The sequence below is a fragment of the Filobasidium floriforme genome (genome assembly GCF_021052385.1).
Source record: "Filobasidium floriforme strain CBS 6241 chromosome Unknown HD553scaffold_2, whole genome shotgun sequence".
NCBI lineage: Eukaryota > Fungi > Basidiomycota > Tremellomycetes > Filobasidiales > Filobasidiaceae > Filobasidium > Filobasidium floriforme.
Window position 1 is genome coordinate 974,609 of NW_025763623.1, and position 18,882 is coordinate 993,490.

Genomic DNA, 18,882 nt, shown 5'->3' on the forward strand with positions numbered 1-18,882 from the left:
GTACCTGTTGGCGTTGTTGCCGGTACTGAAGTTGGCGGGCTTGGTGAAACAGTTTGCTGTTGAGTGTCCATTCTTCTGATGGAACTCGCAGAAGGCATTCTCGTCAAAGGGAGATCGAGGAATGAACTTCTTCTTGTTTCCGGTGCCGCCGATGTTGTTGTTGTTGTTCCGTGCTTGTTGACGGGCAGCGATGAGAGCCGTAGTCTCAATTCCTTCTTCCTGAACAATCCTCCTCCTGTACTCGGCTCGGACGGCGTCGATGACGTCCTGCGAGTGAAAGTCCTCCTTGAGATAATAGGTCTGAACGAGGGTTTCGTAGGAGGAAGGAAGGGACATGAGGATGGCAAAGGCAAAGTCCTTGTCGTTCATCTGGGATCGGCCAGAGACGGTGATAGCGGAGTAAGCCGACTTGAGCTTTCCGGTATGGACAGTCGGATCTTCTCCTTCCGCGAGTTGGGATCGCCAGATGATCGCGAGAAGTTCAGCCCGCCTGGATCCCCTTGCTGCCGAGTAGGTTTCCTGAAGATGTTTAAGTAATCTTTCAGAAGCAGAAGGAAGCGTCGCTCTGTACTCATCGGTGTGAGCGGAGTCCCTTTGGACCAGAGCGTGCCAGGTTGAGAGGTGAGACGGGAGGTTGTGATGGACAAGCTGACTGAGGCTTCCGTCGATGATTCCGAAGGCCTTCTTGTCTTTCTTGATCCATTTCGCAAGTTCCTCGGCTGTAGCTGGAGTAGTGACCGTAGTAGTGGTAGTGGTTGGAGCGTTGTCCGTGCCGGCGGTGGCAGCCAAGGTAGTGATAGGTAGGGTATTAGGTCGAGGAATAGTTCCATCAACAATGTCGTCCAGATCCTTATCGATCAAAGTGTTTTGAATCGAGCGGGACCATTCCGCGTAATTGTCGGGACCCTCAAGGTAGGTACGCTTGGTAACCTTGAGAGTATCGAGGTCGAGACTGTCGGCCATGATGAAACTAAGTCGATGTTGAAGAGGGTTGGTTGATGTAAACTAAGGTAATGGCCCGTTGAGCTCCGTTGGTAGAGCAGCCGACTCTTAATCTGTTGGATATCGAGTTGATCACCGTTGTATAGTTTGCATGAGGATAAAATATACAAGAGGGGATCATGAAATCAGACCAGAATGGTCTGCTATATATATTATTCTGGTAGGTGGCAAGGTGCTGCGGTTTGCGGTTTGCGGTCTGCGGTTTGCGGTCGCAAGTTGCGGTTTGCGGTCGCAACTTGCGGTTGTGGTCGCAACTTGCGACAGTGGTCGCAGATTGCTAAGCGAGTCGCAGATTGCTAAGCGAGAACAAAAGGAAAGGTGCGAAGAGTGGATGTGCTTTATTGTTCCATGCGGTCTATTGTTCTGGGAGAACAATAGACGTGCGGGAGAACAATAGGATTCGACATTCGCAACGGCCCTGCTGCACGACGCAAGGCAAACTCCATAAGCTGGATTGGCTCCACAGCAACGGAGGTCCCGCTTGCAACCACCTCACAAAGGAATAATATGGGTCACCTGGGATCGCAAAAGCTACATCGGATTGCAGCGCCGGGGAATGAGTATGATTATCCGGCGGAAAGCGATTAGCATCTCGTCGAATCATTGCGCCTCTTTTCGCGCGAGAGGCGAACAAGGTGAAACACTACTTGGTAACTAAACACTCAGACCTACCTCGGGTTCCAGCCCTCTTTTTGAACATCAGTTTGCTCGTACGTATGAAGATGGCCTAGATGTCTCCCTGTTCTCATGCTCTGCCCGAGCTCAAAGAGGACTACGAGTCATTTCGAAATCACATGGCTCACGTCAGCAATGATGCTCAGGTGGATATATTGCCGACCGTGTATTTAGTTTCGAAAATACTTTGGGTCAAGACTGCTTTTACAAAAGAAAAACAAGCACATGTCCCACTCAATCGACAACCACGCGATATCCTACCCTCTTGAAAACAGCCGCGCCGATGACCGGTCTGCCGTCGTCCCCTTGGGCGAACACACCCAGATGTGCTCCAGTGAACAGCGGGTTCAGCTTTTCGATGGGCAATTCTCCCACGACCGTGAACTGGTCCTGGTCGGGCTTGCAGTATCCGAACTCATAAGCAGAATCACGAGCCCTGATGACGAAACGGATATGCTCCGAAACCGCGATCTCAGGCCCCAGATCGACGACGGTTTCCTATCGTTCAATGCCAGATAAGCATCGATTCGACTCGAAAGGGAATTTATGGAGACAGGCGCCTCACCTCAAAGGGACGAAAGTCGGCGACCTCTCCGATCTTTGCTCTCATGACCGCCTGTGTCAGACAGAAGCAGGACGAAGATCAGTCCGGATCCTTCTGAACAGCCACGAACAAGGTATCACTCACGTCCGAGGCGCTGATCGCGTCGAAACCTTGCAGCAGCTAGAGAACAACGCCACAGCTCTGTCAATATCAAGTAATTGGGCTGGGCTGTTCAAGCCTGCCGACACTGACCTTTTTGGTATCGCCATCAGACCCGTCAGGCTTTCTGAAAACGAGTTGCCTGACCGATTGTCCCCTGGAGTCCCGAACCAACCTGATTGCCAGACTAGCGTGGCTGGACTTGGCCATGTACAACGCGACACCGGCTTCCTGGCCTACGTGCTCGATATCGACAAATCGACTCATATCGGCGGTAAAATCGACCAGCCTGTCCTTCTGGCGGATCAAGAGACAAGCGGGGCTTTCCTGGTAACCATCTAGGCGGTGGACATTGCCATATATGGATAATCCAGTTGCGGGATCCACGCTCCAGAAAGGTCTCAATGGGGTCCGGATCGTGTACCAATCCCGCCCCAGTTCTGCAAGAGGTAGCATCATTTGATTCAACGGCGTCTATCATTTCCGATACGATCAGATGCTCACCAGAGCCCTGGAAAGTATCCTGCCAACTAGTGGTCTCGCGGACAGCCGATGGGACTCCCTGGTACTCGCTCCTTAGCTCTATCGACTTTCCATGGTTGACCTGAGGCCAGCCCGACTCGGTCCATACCATCCCGGCAGCGAAGGTTTCCCTGCCCAGATGCCCCGTCGTGCTCCATTCGGGTCGTTCGTCGCCAGACGGACGGGTCGGTCGCACGCCGAGAAAGACTGCAAGCCAGATGTCGCTCTCAAGAACGGGAATGATGTCCATATGGCCGACAGCCTGGACGTCCGGGTGTTTACTTTCGTTGTGGACGATCGGGTTCACATCGGGAGGAGGCTGTTCATAAGGCCCGAACACGTGGTCGGACCGGGAGATGGTGGCGCAATGACCAGTTTCGGTACCTCCTTCGGCTGCGAAAAGGTAATACTTGCCATCGTGCTTGTGGATATGGCTGCCTTCGACGGTACCTGAGCGTTCTTTCTTGGGGTCGGAGCAGCGGATCAGAATGCTAGGCGAGATTGAGCGACCGGTCTTCAGGTCAATCTCGGCGATGTAAAGACCAATGTCGAAAGGGAGCTTCGTGTCGGCGTGCCGGATCCGTCGACTCGTGGTCAAGTAGACTCGGTCGTTGTCATCGATAAACAGCTGACGAAGGCGGAAGAAAGAGAGAGTCATCAGGACGTGATGCTGAGTGACGTCGGAATCGATTGACTGGGACTTACATCTGGGTCAATGCCAGGTTCGTCGACAAAGACTGCTGAACTCCAAGCTTTCTCTTCAAGGATATTCTCAGTCCAAACGTAGAAGCTACGAGACATGTAAACCTCGCCCTGCGGAAAGGTAGTTGTCAGGAATGAGCGATTGGGCGTGTTTTTTGATCGTGCTCGACGTTCCATTCACCATTGCATACGGAGGCTGGAAGCCTACAAATGCATCGAAGATCCAATGATCAGGAACTCCCTACGAAGAGCATGGCAAATCACTCACGGTTGATCGATGTGCAGGCCACATAGACACGTCCCTTGTGATAGCGAATCGTCGGAGCCCATAAACCTGAACTGTTTTCAGAGTTTCGCAGGTCGATACCTTGGTCGCGCCGGCTCAGCGCGTGTCCCACGAGCTTCCAGGATACGAGATCGTTCGAATGGTAGATGGGCAGGGCAGGCCAAAATTCAAAGGAAGACGTGCAGATAATGTAGCCGACGTTGGGCACGTAAGTGATACTGGGGTCCGGGTTGAAACCGGGGAGGATAGGGTTGGTGATGATTCCCATTTTTCCGGTTGAGTAGGGTCTTGTGATACCAAAGCTGGAATGACGATGTTTTTGGAGATAAAGACATGTACGTACAGAGTAAGGAAGTCACATCTCGAGGTCTTTTGATGTAGAGTAAGTAGTAGTAGTATATCCTTCGACGACCTTGTGCGCTTCCCCGAAACGCGCGGAAGCAAATCTTCCCCCGACGGGGGCGGACGCCACACGGGGTCGGTGTAAAGATACGATCATCTCGATTTGAGAGCCTCGTTCCACCGAAAATCATCCATCTTCGTCGTTTCCCGCCATTGGACCAGTCTCGAACGGCTGCCGCTTATGCGGGTCGCCAGTCAGACGGGGTGCGGCTGTTGAGCAAGGATTGTTGCTGCTTGTACGAAACTCGTCGAACAAACGGAAACGAACACTTATACTCGACTTGCAGGATCCAAACTGGATTTTGGTAATACGACAAGGTCCGAGTCGATTCATTCCAATTCTGACAACCCCCAGTATCATGTCGCAAGCCGCTGCCTCTCTGTCGGTTGCCCTGGCCGCCCACAGCTCGGGTCGACATCTCTGCCGCTTCACCACTGCCGAAGAGCCGTTCTTCTTGCTCAATGATACGGCATGGGAACTGGCACACAAGTTGGATATGGAGCAGGCCGAACATTACCTAAAAAATCGGGCCAGCAAGGGGTTTAATAGCGTCATGATCGTGCTCATCGCGGAGCAGGAGTGAGCTCATATCCGATGGACCAGGTCCGCGCATTCGGCTAACTCACTTGTTTGTCACCCGTTGTAGTGGCCTGACGGTCCCCAACCGAGACGGACACCTGCCCTTTCCGCTTCAAACCGGTCTCAACGGCGAACCGATCGTTGACATCTATCACCCCAACGACGCCTACTTCTCATTCGTCGACCGCCTGATCCCCGTCGCCGCCAAGATGGGGATCTCGTTGACCCTCGTGCCCACCTGGGGGAGGTATATCACGGGAGGCCTTCAAGGAGGGCCCGTGGTTTTCGACGAGAGGAACTCGAGGTCGTACGGAGAGTTTTTGGGCGAAAGGTATCCCTTTCATCCGTGGGTTCTGGGCGGGGATACTAATCGGTATTGGAACCCCAAGACGGTGGCCTATCTGGACGAAAAGAAGGACGTCAACGACTTGGAGGTTATCGACTATAAGCCGGTATTTGATGCTATGAGAGAGGGTATTGTGGAAGGAGAGAAGAGGGCGATTTCCAAGTTGAGCAAGGAGGTTTGTGACAAGGCCCGAGGATACGAAACGTTCTTTACATTCCATTCCACTCAAGGTGAGCGCGTTCTCGCGACGGCATACATGATATCCCGATTGCTGATCGTCCTTTGCGACTTGCAGGCTGGCTACCCAAAGCCCCCGCCCCCTCGATGGCTAGTGCTCAGTTCCCCGACGCCGACTGGCTCACGCTAGATTGCGTACAAACCGGCCACACAGACTTTCCTCACTCCGTCCCGAATTGGTTCTCGACGAGCTGTTATTTGCCGGTCAGGACGATGTATAAGAACGCGGAAAAGGTCAAAGGGGGAAAGTTGAGGCCGGTCATTGATTTGGAGCCTCATTACGAGAGTACTCACCATTCGTTCGATGTGAGTCCAACCAGAGCGACCTTCAGGCTGATGGATACTGTTTCTGATATTGTGCTTTTCCAACCTCAACAGCCGACTCGACCGATTTGGGGAGCGGCAGATATCCGAAACGGTGGCTATCAAGCCGTAAGTTCTGGGCTTCATGGCAGACCGATTATGGAACTCGCTCACCGTATTTCGCTCGGCCGGCCTGGCAGATCTTCAACGGAACATGCGGTTACACCTACGGATGCAACTCAATCTGGCGTATGTGGGACCCAAAGTTCCCCATTCACAACCCGCCTCACGACGTGGTCAGTCGCGACGGCTTTGTACGATCGGACTTGTTCTCGGCGCGCTAATCGTCTCTGCCTTTGTCTCGACAGCCCCCAACGGCTCCGTGGCACCTCGAACTTGATTTGCCCGGCGCCTTCTTTGCAGGAATCATGCAAAAGATCATCCTCTCCCTACCCAACTATCACAGCCGCGTACCGAACAACTCGTTCATTACGTCCGATCGACACGAAGTTGCAGAGGCGTCTGCCGAATCTGGGATGGGACTCGTCAGCGGCATGTCGGGGCTGGGCTGGGCTATGGTCCACTTGCCGCTCGGCGGATTGGTCGACGTCGACGTGCGCAAGGCCTTGCCCGGAAGCTCAAGGTATCGAGCTTGGTGGGTCGATCCTCGGATCGGTAGCAAGGTGCTAGCCGTTCGTGAGGTCGAGGTTGGCGGAGAGCCTGTGACCTCGTTCCAGGCGCCAAGCGGAGGGGATATCGATAATGACTGGATCTTGTATCTTACGGACGAGAAGATCTCGACGTGAGCGTTTACCTTTATTGTGGCGCCTCAGAAAAGGTGCAACTATTGCAATTCTTCTTGAAAAGGTTTCTGACTTCGAGGATCGTTTTCGCATATGGATTAGAAGCGATTGCAAATTCGTCAATGTTATGTATGATGATAATGGGACTTGAAGCTCTTGTTGATGGTCTTTGCTGCTATATATCCAGAGAGCCCGACGGTTCGTTGAACTGATAGTTGTTCATCAAGCCGGCCCAGTCCATGCCCAGCATCAAGGACACGTCGGCGAATATATCGGACGAGAGGTTTTCCGCACTCTGCAGCGTTGCTGCATGTATCATTCGATCGTGATGAGCCGGTCCAGGTAGCCGTAGCGAATCTACCCAGATTCGGCAATTCGGCAGAGGGTGCTTGAGACCCTTCAACGTCGAGATGACTTGCGGTGTCGCTTCGGAGATTGTCGCGACCGCTTTGTTCAGATCCTGCACGAGGCCGACTGGCAAGTCTGATGAACCTGCGTGCATCTGAAGAACGGTGGCGATTGCGAAGAGCGCGAATGTCAGGCAGTGCCCTGGTTGGCGGGAGAAGTCTACCGACGATGTGGCTATTTCCCGCACAAGATCGCAAGACTTCTGAGCCATCATGCCTGCGATCCGTCGGATATATTGAAAGGCTTGGTCCGACTGTACGGGTGGATGCATTGCAAGATCGAATTCAAGGTTTGTCTTGACCGCGAGCGCCAGTGGCAATATATGCGACATTAATCGGAGATGATCGAGGGCGGGCGCTGTCGAAAAGATGAATATCATGAGCCGACGTGTCGCAGGCAACAGTTCGGTCAAAGATGAATCTCACAACCTGATTCCAACCACATGTCTCGCCAAGTCCCCAAGTCGACCCTCAGCTCGGCAAACAAGTGTTCCAGACGGGCGACAGTGCCGTCGTCCCATGTGGTAGAAGACTGTCTCAGCGCATCTAGTAGCTGCGAAATTGGGCGGACCAAGCGGAGTAGACGGGATTCTGCTACAAGGTGCTTATACCATATGTTATGGTGTTGCCGAAAGTTTAGAGGTGTGACAACATCGTCGAGATAGACGTGTTCGAGCGTCGATCCGGCGCCAGACTGCATTGTTGTCCTAATGGGAATTTCATTGGCCAAGGCATCACTACCGAGATTCTGGAATCCAGACTTACCAAGCGTGTTGGTGAACGACGCTAAACCACTGGAATGCCGACAGGGGGTCATATGCGGAATTAGCCAACATTCACCTTGAATCTGCTTGCCGATCAGACCTGAGACCTTACCAAACATAATCGATTAATCGCTGGCCAGTAATCCGATTGATTATTTTCAGCCGTTCCCATATTGTTGGAAACTCTCCGGACATCATCGTTCAGACCCAATCGCAGGGCTAAATGATAGGCCGTCATCGACATGCCTCTGTCCCCATTTAGTTCCAACTCGCCGGCACCAACGTGACCATTAAGAACAGGTTTGGAGGGAGCACTGGCGATGATCAAGAGGGCTTCGATCGTGTCAATCTCGGGACTAGGCGCGTTGATAGCGAGCCATGATCGATCCACGAGCCTGTCCACCGAGGCGCAGGTTGCACGATCGAACAGGTTCGACGGTCTAGGGAGACGGGTCACATAGTAGATGATCGCACACCGAAGGAATGGGTGGGTCGGGACCGAATCGTCCTGACCTGGGTAAACCCGAAGCGAGGGCAACGTGTGTACGAAAGCCTGCTTAAACCTAACGAAGTTGTAGCGGTAGATGAGAATGATCAGCACAGGAATATTCGAGTCAGTTAATAGAGCCTTGAGGAAACTGACGTTCGATAGGCCGCTTGAAATTCGCTCTCGGTAACCAGTCCGATGTGCACCGGGTCTACGAACCCAGCGCGGCATGGCTGGACGACCCGAAAGACCTGTGCCAACGGGCTCCTGAGATAGGCCGGTCCATACATCGCGTCTTGCCGTGTAGCAATCTCTGCAGCGGAATTCGGCGATACATAGGCTTCCGGTCCGTAATCCATGTCCGTGAGAGACGGAGGCGATCTCGAGCTGTAAGACCCGAACGTGTGTGTGGAGCCTCCTTGCCCTGTATTGTTCTGTCTCATCATGCTTTTGATGTCCATCGTCTGGGTCTTGATAGCCATCATCGACTCTTGCAGACCGAGTAGTAACTCCCGTACATCTTCACCCGAATTTCCTGCGTCTGGTCTACGGCCTGAACCTGAAGGTTTGGCGTGTTCCGCGGGCTCAGATACCCGTAGCCGCCTCCTTTTGGCCTCCCGACCCGTATCGACGGTGGCCCACTCTGGCTCTTTCGAGGTCGTTTTCTGGGTTGTATTTATGGGGACTGGAATGTCTAACCCTGTATGTCGACCTTCCACTCCATCGTCGTCCAGGCTTCGACTGTCCAAATATCCTTCCCGAGATTGCGCCAGCGAGCATGGCATGTCGAGCACGCTGCAACGATGACAGCCTGTCTCGCTCAAGAGATCGCAGCGACTCTTCCTGAGTTGACAGTTCTCGCAAGCAATCAGGCATCTTCGTCGTTTCCTCTTGTCTCCCTGATGAGAGTCAATCTATCAGTCTCGATCACGACCTCATGATCGGGTGGACATCGTACCTTTGACGGTCCTGCCATGTTCATGCTTCCGTTTCGTTCCTCGCTAGACATGGTTCTAAGCTTTGATTCAACGCTCGACGGGTCGATACGTAGATGGCGAGGTCGACTCTCAGCGAGTCTCGTTGCATAATAAGGGGGTTCTTGAACTCGAAAGCTGGGGTAGAGCTCCAGTGAGGGAGCGCGTCTTGCATCGACACCGGTGTGGACCCCACATCGTCACCCCTCCCGGGTCCGGCATCTTGCATCTCTCTCATCCGGGGTTATCCGCACAGGCTAGTCGATTTGCTTGGCAATACTGTTCGACCTCTTGACTCCCCCGTGTCTTGCCTCTGTGTTCAAAAGATGAGCGAGCGACCTCGTGATCTCATGGATGGCGTGGACATACACCGAGGGCGTGGGTGGGGTGTGCTTTGCACCTATCCCTGGCGCGCGTGAAAGATTGACAATCGCTCGGGTTCACAATTTTTCTCTGCCTTACTAAGCTAAGAGACGCGCCCACGCCCGTTCGCGCGAATGTTTGAGCGAATGTTTGAGCGATCGAGCAGAAGGTACTCTGTTCTTAACTCGGTCACACATCACATCACACGCATTACTAATTGATAATTAGCCGTCTAGTGTATAGTATTAATCAATTGAGTAAGTGATTAGTACCTTACTAACTCATTACTTTGTTTAGTAAGTAATTACTAGCTTATTAACCTTATATCACATTCGACTTGCTCCCTCTCTCTCTCTCTCTCTCTCTCTCAATGATCAAGTCGCCAGTTGCCAATATCATAGTCTCTTAGCCTGACCTCCTCTCGTTCTCATCAATCACATATACTAACAGAATCATGGTCTTTCCACACCCATGTCAGTTCACATGATCAACCTCCCTTATCCAATCAGTACAACTCTCCTAGACACCATCTTGTTGTAAGGCGAACATGTCCCCGCGAACAATTCCGGCGACCGCGAACGTCCTGGTCCCCCGCGAACACTTAGTGTTCGCCGTTCGCGAGTATCCTTTACCATGTTTTCAAGTCAGCCCAGTCATCCCTTGTGCTGCAATATTTTGACTGTGCCATTCGAGAGAGAATCATACATGCATAATTTCGGCATATTGGACATCAAGCTACACGATACAGGACCTCTTTAAACAATTCAAACGCATTATAATACTCCGTATCAATACTCTCGATCTCCCTTACTCTTCGTCGTTGAACCCCTCTTCCTTCTCCCGGATCCTCCTAGCCCAGTCGGCCGAAATCTCACTCGTGTAGTCGAAGAACTCGTAAGCCAAACGCTTCCACTCCGCTTCTTGGGGATCAAGGTTTGGCGTTATCGCCATCTCTACACCCATCCTACCCGGATACACCTGCATGTAGAGACCGACGGTACCGGTTGTCCTTGCTGCGTCGATCAACTTGTCGTGAATGGCGTCGCGAATATCTCCCGCTTTCTTCGACCGGGCGTCCGAGGCCTGTTTCTTCGTGGCACAGGACTTCTTATCACTCGCTTTTGAAGGCAAGATCAAGGTTGGGTCTACCCAATCGTCGTCCTGGCCCCACTCCAGCGCGACCTTGCTCTTGCTGGACGAGCGGTATTGGTCGTTCGACTTGACGAAGAAATTGACGTCTTGAGCCGGCCCGATCTGGTGAGTCCAAGCGACTCCCGCTCCTGGCCTTCCCGCGGTCTTCTTGTCCCCAAGCTTCTTCACGCAGGATCCGCCTTCTTCCCAGGCGTCCGCATCGTCAGAATCGCCCGAGTCGCCGTTATCGCCTTTTTCAGAGTCGGCGTAGTCAGAGTCATCGGACTCTTCCCTATCCTTGGGCAACCCGGCCGAAAGCACGCCCGCACTGTTCTTGCTCGTACGGGGTTTTGCCGGGCTGCTCTCCTTCGATCCGGGAGTCCTTGATTTGGACTTCGCAGCGACCTCCTCGTCCACGTTCTTCTCGGGGGGCTCGTCAGCTCCTCCTCCGTTGTTGTTGTTGTTGGACTCGTCAGTCCCTTCTCCCCCTCGTCCGGTATTCCCGTCGTCCCCGGCGTCTTCTCCTGTAGCAGCGTCCGCGTCAGGCCCAGGACCATCCCCAATATCGAGATCCATGTCCGCAACATCCACTGCCGGGTCGGGTATCTCGAAAAGATCTACTACCTCGCGAACAGCACGCTCTTCGCTTAGACTCCTCTCGGTGAAACCTGCGGGCCGCGAATAGGCAAATGGCACATTCCGCGGTACCAATGCTGCTCCACCGGGTAGATCGAGATGAAGACCGAAGATCAACCCACGCATTCGCAACATCTTGTCCGTCCCGGGCTTGGTCCACTCGTTCAACCACGAAAGAGCGAAATTCCTACGCAACGTAAATCGCCTTTCCCATGTTTGACGAGTGATCATTTGTCGCTCGAGTAGGTCCATGTCGGCAAAGAACCCTATAAGATGTGTATTCGTAAGTCAGTAATCTGTTAATCATGGAAGTTATCGAAGACGCTTTTACTTACCAGACCAAACGGGCCTACTGAAAGACCCCAAACGTTCGCGTACGAGTTGCTCCTTGACCGACCGAGGCATGTACAGTACGACACCTTCGGAGAGCTCCCGCAACACATCGCTGGCATGACCAAGAGGCGTTCCCAACCACTCGAGGTTCACAACGGGGATGATTTCTGGCTGAACCCCAGGCTCAGACGCCCACATCTCCGCCGCACTCTGAACGAGGTCCTTCCACCGCGAACGAGCCTCCGGCAGTAAGACACAGTCCCGCAACTTTCTCAAAGCAGTCTGAACAGTCATCAGACTTGTTCGACGCAGCAGTTGGAGGATGGGTATCCACTCCCGAGTCGAAAACGCCGCCGGTCCGATCAGTTCCCGCAAGAACTCGAGTTCCCCCATCAGCGAAGAGTCCGATCGCCAGTCGTCACGGGAGACAAACACTTCAAGAATCACGCCCGCGATCGTTGCGATCATAGCCACAGACGCTCCTTCCATCCAGTTTTCTCCCATGAAAACCATACGTCGCCAACCGACAGCCCGGACCATGATTCCCAGTTCCTTCCGTTCGCGAGCTTCGGCATCCCCGTCATCCCTGTTCCCGGTCGCGGGGGAAATGTCGCCCTGGATCCTCTCTCGCTGTCGATCTCGTCTTGCCGAGATCTCTCGTCTCTCGATGCCTTTCAGACGCTCAAGTACCGTTGACACCGTATTCTGCAGCTCTTCATCGTCTTCGTCGTCCAAGCCTGCTCCTCGGAGGATATTCATCAGGTCCAGCGATGACATTCCTCCCCACCATTCATCCCCCTCGCGCTGCTCACATCCTTTGACCAGGACGTGGAAGGCGAACTCCACAAACCTGCTCACTGGAGGGGCCTTCATCTCACCCTGGAAAGCCTCCCGCACGCCGCAATCCCATACCATTTGATGGAACGCACATGTTCGCGTCCCTCGCGAGCCCCCACTACAAGCAATGGCTCCGACCTTTTGCCATTCGTCGGCGTCGAACCCTTCTTCCAGTAGTTCGGCGAGATCCCGTTCCACTTCTCCCCAAGCCTCCGCCGATTCACAACCGATCGAGAGCGCCTGCCACACGCGAAGGAGGGCAGCAGGCAAAGCCTCCCGAGCTCTCAACCTCGCTGTTGGGAAGGGTTCTGACCACGACATCGGTCCCGACTTGAAGATAGGCTTTTGGGTCAACTCGCGGAGTACCCATCGATGTCCTCCAAGCACTTTGCTTGGATCGTCGCCCCAGGGAACATGGCGCGTTCGCGGCATTTGAGTCGTCGCGATTTGTTGCGGCTCGATACTGCGACCCCGCTTCCTCCCCTGCATCTTCTTTTCGGCCACGTCCATGGCGTACTGGCCCATCGGTACGGGCTCGGAGTCCTTGTTGACCTTGACGGGCTCCCAATTCGAAGGCAGCGCTTGTGCCCCAGCTCGACGTGACACACGTCGTTCCTTGTATCCCGTCTGGACCGGTCGTACCGCAATGTCGCTCGGAAAGACTTGAAGAAAACGCCGTACAGGAGGCACAGCTTGAGTAGTCCCATCTCGCATGACCACATCCTTGTTCGCGGGCGGCACCTCGTCCTTCTTCTCTGCGGGCGGGACGTCGTCCTTCTTCTCCGCCAACGGCAAGTCTTTGGCCGCGACCGTATCCCTGCCATCGTTCGCGGTGTCATCGTTCGCGGCCACCAAACCTTCACCTTTGTCCTTGGCGATCGCAACCCCGCCATCGTCCGCAGGCAGCAAAGTCTTGCTCTTTTCCGCATTCGAAGACTTGGAGACGCCGTTGAGGTCTTCCCCGAGTGCTATGTCGTCCGATAAGTCGGAGGGAGGGCCTTGATGTGGGTTGGGGGTTGAAGGCAGGGGTAGGGGATCTGCTGACCCTTGTCGCATCCAACCGTGGACCTTCACATCGTTGTCCCCGACCTCGCTGTTCTTCACCATCTTTTTGAAAACGCGAGGATCGTTCGAAACCGGGGGGATACTCTCCTCACGGTCATCCTGAGTCGTTTTCTTTTCTGGCTACGGACACCACCATACGATTTAGATTCTGATCCCACCCGCGGATAGTATATCTCTCGAAATGCAAACTCACGCCTTGAACATCTGCTTTCCCTTCAATCACCGGTCGCGTAAACCTCAACTTCAACGGCCTATTCCTCGATCCCTCTTCACTCCCTAAACCGGTCGTCAACCCTTCTCGAGTAGGCGGGAGAAGATCGGCAAGAGGGGCAGAGTCACTAATACTACTAAGAGAAGGACTCTTGCTCGTTCGCGGTTTTTTGGCGGCCTGAAATACGCGTGATCATATCAGCTCAGATGCTTGACCAAGACTGATATCGTGACCGTGAATTGCAGGCGATGTAATGATTCCTCACCTGCTCTTCCTCTCTCTCTTCACTCGGCGCCGGCCTCTTTCGGTTGATATTCTTGAGATTCTCAAGCCTTTTCTTATTCCGGGCGGCTTTGATCTCCCTTGCCTTCTGCGCTGCTATCAGTCCGGCGTTCAAGTTCTTTGCAGGGGCAGACATGTTGATGAAAGATGGAAAGATTGGGTACAGATTCTAAAGTAACGACGATGGATATTTGGAGGCAAATGGTAGTAACAAATGAAGAACAACACAGTGTAGTTCAGCGTTCAACATAGGTCCCTCAAACCCATCTACGTGGACTGGCCTTCGACATATATACTTGCTGCGCTGCGTACCACAAGACGAACTGCTTTGTTCCTAGATCAGCAGTATGTTGAAACATATACGTTCGTTCTATCAATGACCTATTGTTACGCCTTCACAAGACAAAGAAACAGCCCTGTTGGTGCAACGATTTTAGCTGACCTCCTTTGGTATCCTTGTTCTTGCTCGCGTTCGCGGGCACACTTCTTGTTTTTGTTTGTTGTTCGCGCGCTCGCGCGTGACGTTTGCGCTTTCATTTGGCAAATATCGAGGTTTCGTCATTCGATTTGTTATGATTTTGGATTGCAGTTAGCTACATTTATTTCTCCTGGCCTCCTGGTAGGTTGGGTTTCTGCTGCTTTCCGCTACCATACTACACTCACAGCGAACCACACTATGGAATTCCCAGGCCTAGACCTCTCATCCCATGAAGGGGTTACATTGAATGACATGTGGACCTCGCATGAAGAGTTACACGATGATAATCTCCCCGCCTTGGATGAGGACGCCGAGGAGACATTCGACGTACGCAAAGCTGGCTTAAACAAGCTCAGCAAAATCCGGTACATGCAAATGCTGGAGATGATGTCAGAGGGTCTGCGTGAATTAGCTACTCGAGTAGCTGCGGAGATGGAGTTCACGCCGGAGCAATGCATGTTCTCCATCTTATCGCTTCATCAGAAAAAGCAAAAGCGATCGCGAACTCAGAGCGAGTGGAACGCCTGGGTTAGCCTCACTTGGCAGGAGGAATGTGAGACCTCCCTTCTCTAACGTTACGGTACCTCACGACATACGTTAACGATTCGTTCTTCTGTTCCAGACCCTAAGCTCTCGTCACTCGGATCGACTGCACCCTCCCCCGACGCTGCCGCTCTCCCTCCTTTAGCACCCCCTCCTGCTTCTGCTAAAGATCGCATCGCGCACGTTAACCGCAAGGCGAAGATCAACCGCGAACAGGGCCGGTGGACACCACAGGAGATCAAGAGCGCTATGGAACAACTAAAGGCAACGGCGGCTGCCAAACCAAGTCAGCCCACACATAATAAGGCACTTAACGACGAACAACAAATCATTTTACAACGTAATAAGGCTCAGCAAATCTGGGACGCAACATGCTCTACCGTACGTTCATTGATTACTCTCCTCTCTGTCCCGGTCCCTTTACCAGTGTCTCTCCCAGTCCCTTTTCCCTTTACCATCACTGGCTTACATTGACACTCCTATGCCCTCCCGTTCATCTAGCTTCGACACCTGCACGATATCTACAATATCGGCACCTGTCTCTTGATGGTTCCGCTGGTTGCAAACCACTCTTTCAGGCCACAGATGATGATACAGAACATCTGGCTAGAGCGCACCATTCAAAAGCTTTGGAGAATCGGGATTACGCCGGAGGCCGTACAACACCATCTCAATAAGCTCATGGTCACCCTAGTCGAACAACGCATTCATCACAGTCAGTCGAGAACGCGCAAACTTACTGTTCGCGTCATGCTCCTGCTTATTCGCGCATAGCTTCCGAGCTCAAGCTGACCTTCGTTTGCTGTGTGATACAGCATCGGAGACCTCACAAGCTCTCACTGCAGGTCAAATACACCAACGGGATGCCCTTCATCAAGAACACTTCCAGTCCATGAAGATCGCCTCGAGACGGGAGACAATCGCCACTCATATCAAGGCATGCATCTTAGCCACATGCGGAGTGGACTTGCCGACCGTTCCTTGGAGTCGATTGCATTTAATCGCATGGCAGAACGACGTAAGGTGGAAAGGCGTCCCACTCGATACCAATTGGGTTAAGGTGTCGAAGATGACGCAGCCCGACGTAAGCATGTCCAGACATCATGGTCTACCGAACCCGTCCTGATATCCTTCACTCCTCTCCTGGGATTCAGTTCGACAGGGTTGCTTCAGCGTACGCTCAACAGACGTTTCGACTTGAGAAGCTCAGTGAGACGCCAGCCCTCTTTGCAGAGTACAAGAGGGTATTGGAACTGCTGGCGTATGAGAACTTCCCCAAGAAGTTTGCCGGACTCCCAGGTTTTGATGGCTCACAGGATGACGCAGCTCTTCTCGCCGAGCGTGTTGAATTACTGGACAAGCTCCGGGACGACGCTGGCGAATGATTTGACGTTCACCATCGGGAACTGTTCGCGGTGGCGCGGTCTGTACGGTTGAATCGGTCAATATACCTTATATATGTCGGCCTGTGTGCATTACAAAAGCATCATGACGCCTCTACTCGCGTCAGCGCTGGCAGTCGAACTGTCGACATCATTCTCGTCGACAATTCCCTCGACATGTTGGTTGTTGTGCAAGAGAGCAACACAGCAGTCGTCGTCCACATGAATAGTAGAGTGGTTGCGAATCTGGCTTCGATCAATGATTTTGCGACTGTTTTGTGACCCGGGAATGGGTTCGCCTGACCGCGCGAACACACCTTTTTGCCTTTTTTACATCTGACCAAACTCGCGAACATTGCCTCGATTCCCAATCGTCAGGGATACTTACATGTATCGACGTATGTGAAGGAGAACCGCCATGATGAACCATGCCACGGCGTGGGGTACTGTCCTTCATGAGCATCCTCAGCTGGACGGCTCATATACAACCTCACACCTCCATCGTTGCCCGTTCTCAAGCGCGCGTTTCATAATAACATTCAGTCAACGGCGAGCACGAAGCCAAGTTATTGTGGAGCTGATGGAGGGACCTCACGACGGATGTTTACATCCGGAGTGAGGTTCGTCCAGAAGCGTAACAATAACTTGGCTTCGTGCGAGCGGTGGTTTGACGCTTACAGCGTCATAAAAGCGGGGTCGACAACTGGGTTAGGGGATTCGGTTTCACCTGTGAATCTTTCGTAGCGTGTACAGAGCGCTTCGTAACTCGAAGGTGGGTACAGCCTGGAACGTGATCAGTACGTCATGGGAACTCCTTACCGCGGAACTGAAGACACTGACAGGCCTCCCTCGGGACTGTCCCCCTTCAGGTACAAGGACGACCTGCACCCTTTGGAGCTCCTTCTGTCCACGCGCGCTTGCCAAAGGAGGGGAATCGTCGGTAAACGATCTCCTTTCTAGGGGTCCCTTTACCCTCTTGTATGAAAGTCCTTTGCTAACCTTCCTTCGTCACGGAGTCCAGTGTCGACCATCCCTTTAAGCAGGCTGTGGTGCGGCTATATAGGAGATTGTTCAGGCGAAAACCGTTCTCTCGAACATGGCCCGGCAGAGTTCACCTATCACATCCTGACATACACACTTTATCACTCGATCACGACTTCAAATCGCGTACATCATGTCCTTTATGTTGAATAATCCAGGTCGATGGATTACAGTCGGCCCGCCTGACGCACCAAAGTTCAACGCGAACAGGACGCACAACCGACCCTGCCTTACGTGGAAGGAAAACACGTACGAGCAGATGAGGCTGGACTGGAACCCCAGCATGCCGTTCGGGTGGTTCCCTCCGGGTTACACATTCGAAAACCTCACCCTTGAGTTGTTCCACTCCGAGCAGGCTCCCTTCAAGTGGCCCTTGGCCCGTGAATGCGATGAACCATTCACGCAACACCGTGTTTACGTAGGTGACCAGTCCGCGAACATGTTACATGATACCGCGAATGCGTATCACCCAGTTTTACGATGCTGATCGTGGTTGTTTCACTCCAGGAAATCGTTTTACTGGCCTTGAGAGACGCCCGGGAGTGGGTCAGGCGAAACCGTCCACAAGAACTCGAGTTTGCTCACCCAGGGAGTGAAAGTCTGCGTGATATCTATTGGTTCGCGGAGGCACTTTGGGCGGCAATGACCGAACTCAAAGTGTGTCGAGAGCACACTCCCCTCGCGTGGCCCATGGTTGTCTCCATGATTTACCGAGAGAAGATCATTCGCGCCAGGGTGGGGCGGTCAGGCTACACCGCTCAGCAGGCCAATGATTTCGTACCCCTGGTCGATCACCCGATCACATGGGACATTTTCACGCGCGAAGCCAACTGGGCGCAAGGGTATTGCCGATGCATCCACAAAGGCATGATGGACGAGGTCAACTGAATGAGGAAGTGCGTCCAGCCAGGTTAACCCCTGGGATAATATTGTCGGACTGACCACAGCTGTGTTATTTCTATTACTCAGGACCGCACGGCATTAGCGAATTATGTACGCGCGGTGACTGTTCGCGGGTAACCGCTATTCATTCGCGGGATCACGCTGGAAGTAGATTTTGGTCGTAGCTAGTCATAAGGTAGACAACACGTGTGTGACAGATTCGATACAATGTCTTGCACTCCTTGCAGCCGCGCTGGCAGCCTAAAACACAGCGTACGATTCCTCGCTCATGCCAGGCATAGTCGCCAATTCAATGGGGTCGACTTCATCCGCTCCTGCCGGTATACTGTCCTCGTCACAGTCGAAATCGGTGTCTATCGTTGACGTTCCAGCATCCTGGGTTGTCCAACGGCACCAAGATAGCCTGAACCTCTCGTGAAGTTGTACAGGGGGAGGTACGTCTTGCAAGGGCACATGACTTTCATCTTCTCTAAAGGGATGGAAG

The 18,882-nt window shown here is 53.1% G+C and overlaps 6 protein-coding genes across 6 annotated transcripts; 3 read left to right on the plus strand and 3 right to left on the minus strand.

Annotated features, from left to right (window-relative positions):
- Positions 1 to 1,895: 1,895 nt before the first annotated feature.
- HD553DRAFT_100627 (glycosyl hydrolase) lies at positions 1,896 to 4,404 on the minus strand. Its single transcript, XM_046176366.1, has 8 exons — positions 3,873 to 4,404; positions 3,786 to 3,808; positions 3,608 to 3,715; positions 2,885 to 3,530; positions 2,474 to 2,820; positions 2,366 to 2,401; positions 2,243 to 2,293; positions 1,896 to 2,175 (listed from the first exon to the last, which is right to left on the minus strand). The coding sequence occupies exons 1-8, from the start codon at positions 4,156 to 4,158 to the stop codon at positions 1,912 to 1,914; spliced, it is 1,761 nt and encodes a 586-aa protein (XP_046039729.1). The 5' UTR covers positions 4,159 to 4,404; the 3' UTR covers positions 1,896 to 1,911.
- A 280-nt stretch (positions 4,405 to 4,684) lies between these two features.
- HD553DRAFT_360597 (uncharacterized protein) lies at positions 4,685 to 6,540 on the plus strand (the record flags this gene model as incomplete). The annotated part of the gene is made up of 6 exons (XM_046183958.1): positions 4,685 to 4,872; positions 4,940 to 5,448; positions 5,514 to 5,761; positions 5,834 to 5,887; positions 5,959 to 6,051; positions 6,127 to 6,540. Coding segments are annotated over 6 exons (1,506 nt in total), but the record flags the coding sequence as incomplete, so codon positions are not given.
- Positions 6,541 to 6,736: 196 nt separating this feature from the next.
- On the minus strand, positions 6,737 to 9,228 carry HD553DRAFT_339014 (uncharacterized protein; the record flags this gene model as incomplete). Its single annotated transcript, XM_046182394.1, has 6 exons — positions 6,737 to 7,326; positions 7,395 to 7,675; positions 7,734 to 7,762; positions 7,845 to 8,295; positions 8,376 to 9,118; positions 9,178 to 9,228. 6 exons carry the CDS (start codon positions 9,226 to 9,228, stop codon positions 6,737 to 6,739), a joined length of 2,145 nt encoding a protein of 714 aa, XP_046039731.1.
- Positions 9,229 to 10,363: 1,135 nt separating this feature from the next.
- On the minus strand, positions 10,364 to 14,187 carry HD553DRAFT_339015 (uncharacterized protein; the record flags this gene model as incomplete). The annotated part of the gene is made up of 4 exons (XM_046182395.1): positions 10,364 to 11,589; positions 11,659 to 13,678; positions 13,752 to 13,946; positions 14,035 to 14,187. The coding sequence occupies 4 exons, from the start codon at positions 14,185 to 14,187 to the stop codon at positions 10,364 to 10,366; spliced, it is 3,594 nt and encodes a 1,197-aa protein (XP_046039732.1).
- A 436-nt stretch (positions 14,188 to 14,623) lies between these two features.
- On the plus strand, positions 14,624 to 16,457 carry HD553DRAFT_321778 (uncharacterized protein; the record flags this gene model as incomplete). Its single annotated transcript, XM_046181247.1, has 6 exons — positions 14,624 to 14,639; positions 14,675 to 15,082; positions 15,152 to 15,453; positions 15,574 to 15,787; positions 15,888 to 16,156; positions 16,227 to 16,457. 6 exons carry the CDS (start codon positions 14,624 to 14,626, stop codon positions 16,455 to 16,457), a joined length of 1,440 nt encoding a protein of 479 aa, XP_046039733.1.
- A 1,171-nt stretch (positions 16,458 to 17,628) lies between these two features.
- HD553DRAFT_339017 (uncharacterized protein) lies at positions 17,629 to 18,383 on the plus strand (the record flags this gene model as incomplete). The annotated part of the gene is made up of 2 exons (XM_046182396.1): positions 17,629 to 17,913; positions 18,003 to 18,383. 2 exons carry the CDS (start codon positions 17,629 to 17,631, stop codon positions 18,381 to 18,383), a joined length of 666 nt encoding a protein of 221 aa, XP_046039734.1.
- Positions 18,384 to 18,882: the final 499 nt, after the last annotated feature.

What these genes read in the sequence shown, in the direction of transcription:
- HD553DRAFT_100627 (XM_046176366.1), bottom strand. Translation starts at nt 4,158, where the DNA reads ATGGGAATCATCACCAACCCTATCCTCCCCGGTTTCAACCCGGACCCC. An exon ending in GGATACTTTCCAGGGCTCTG is followed by an intron (nt 2,821 to 2,884) that starts GTGAGCATCTGA and finishes TACCTCTTGCAG; the next exon opens with AACTGGGGCGGGATTGGTAC. An exon ending in CTGATGGCGATACCAAAAAG is followed by an intron (nt 2,402 to 2,473) that starts GTCAGTGTCGGC and finishes GTTGTTCTCTAG; the next exon opens with CTGCTGCAAGGTTTCGACGC.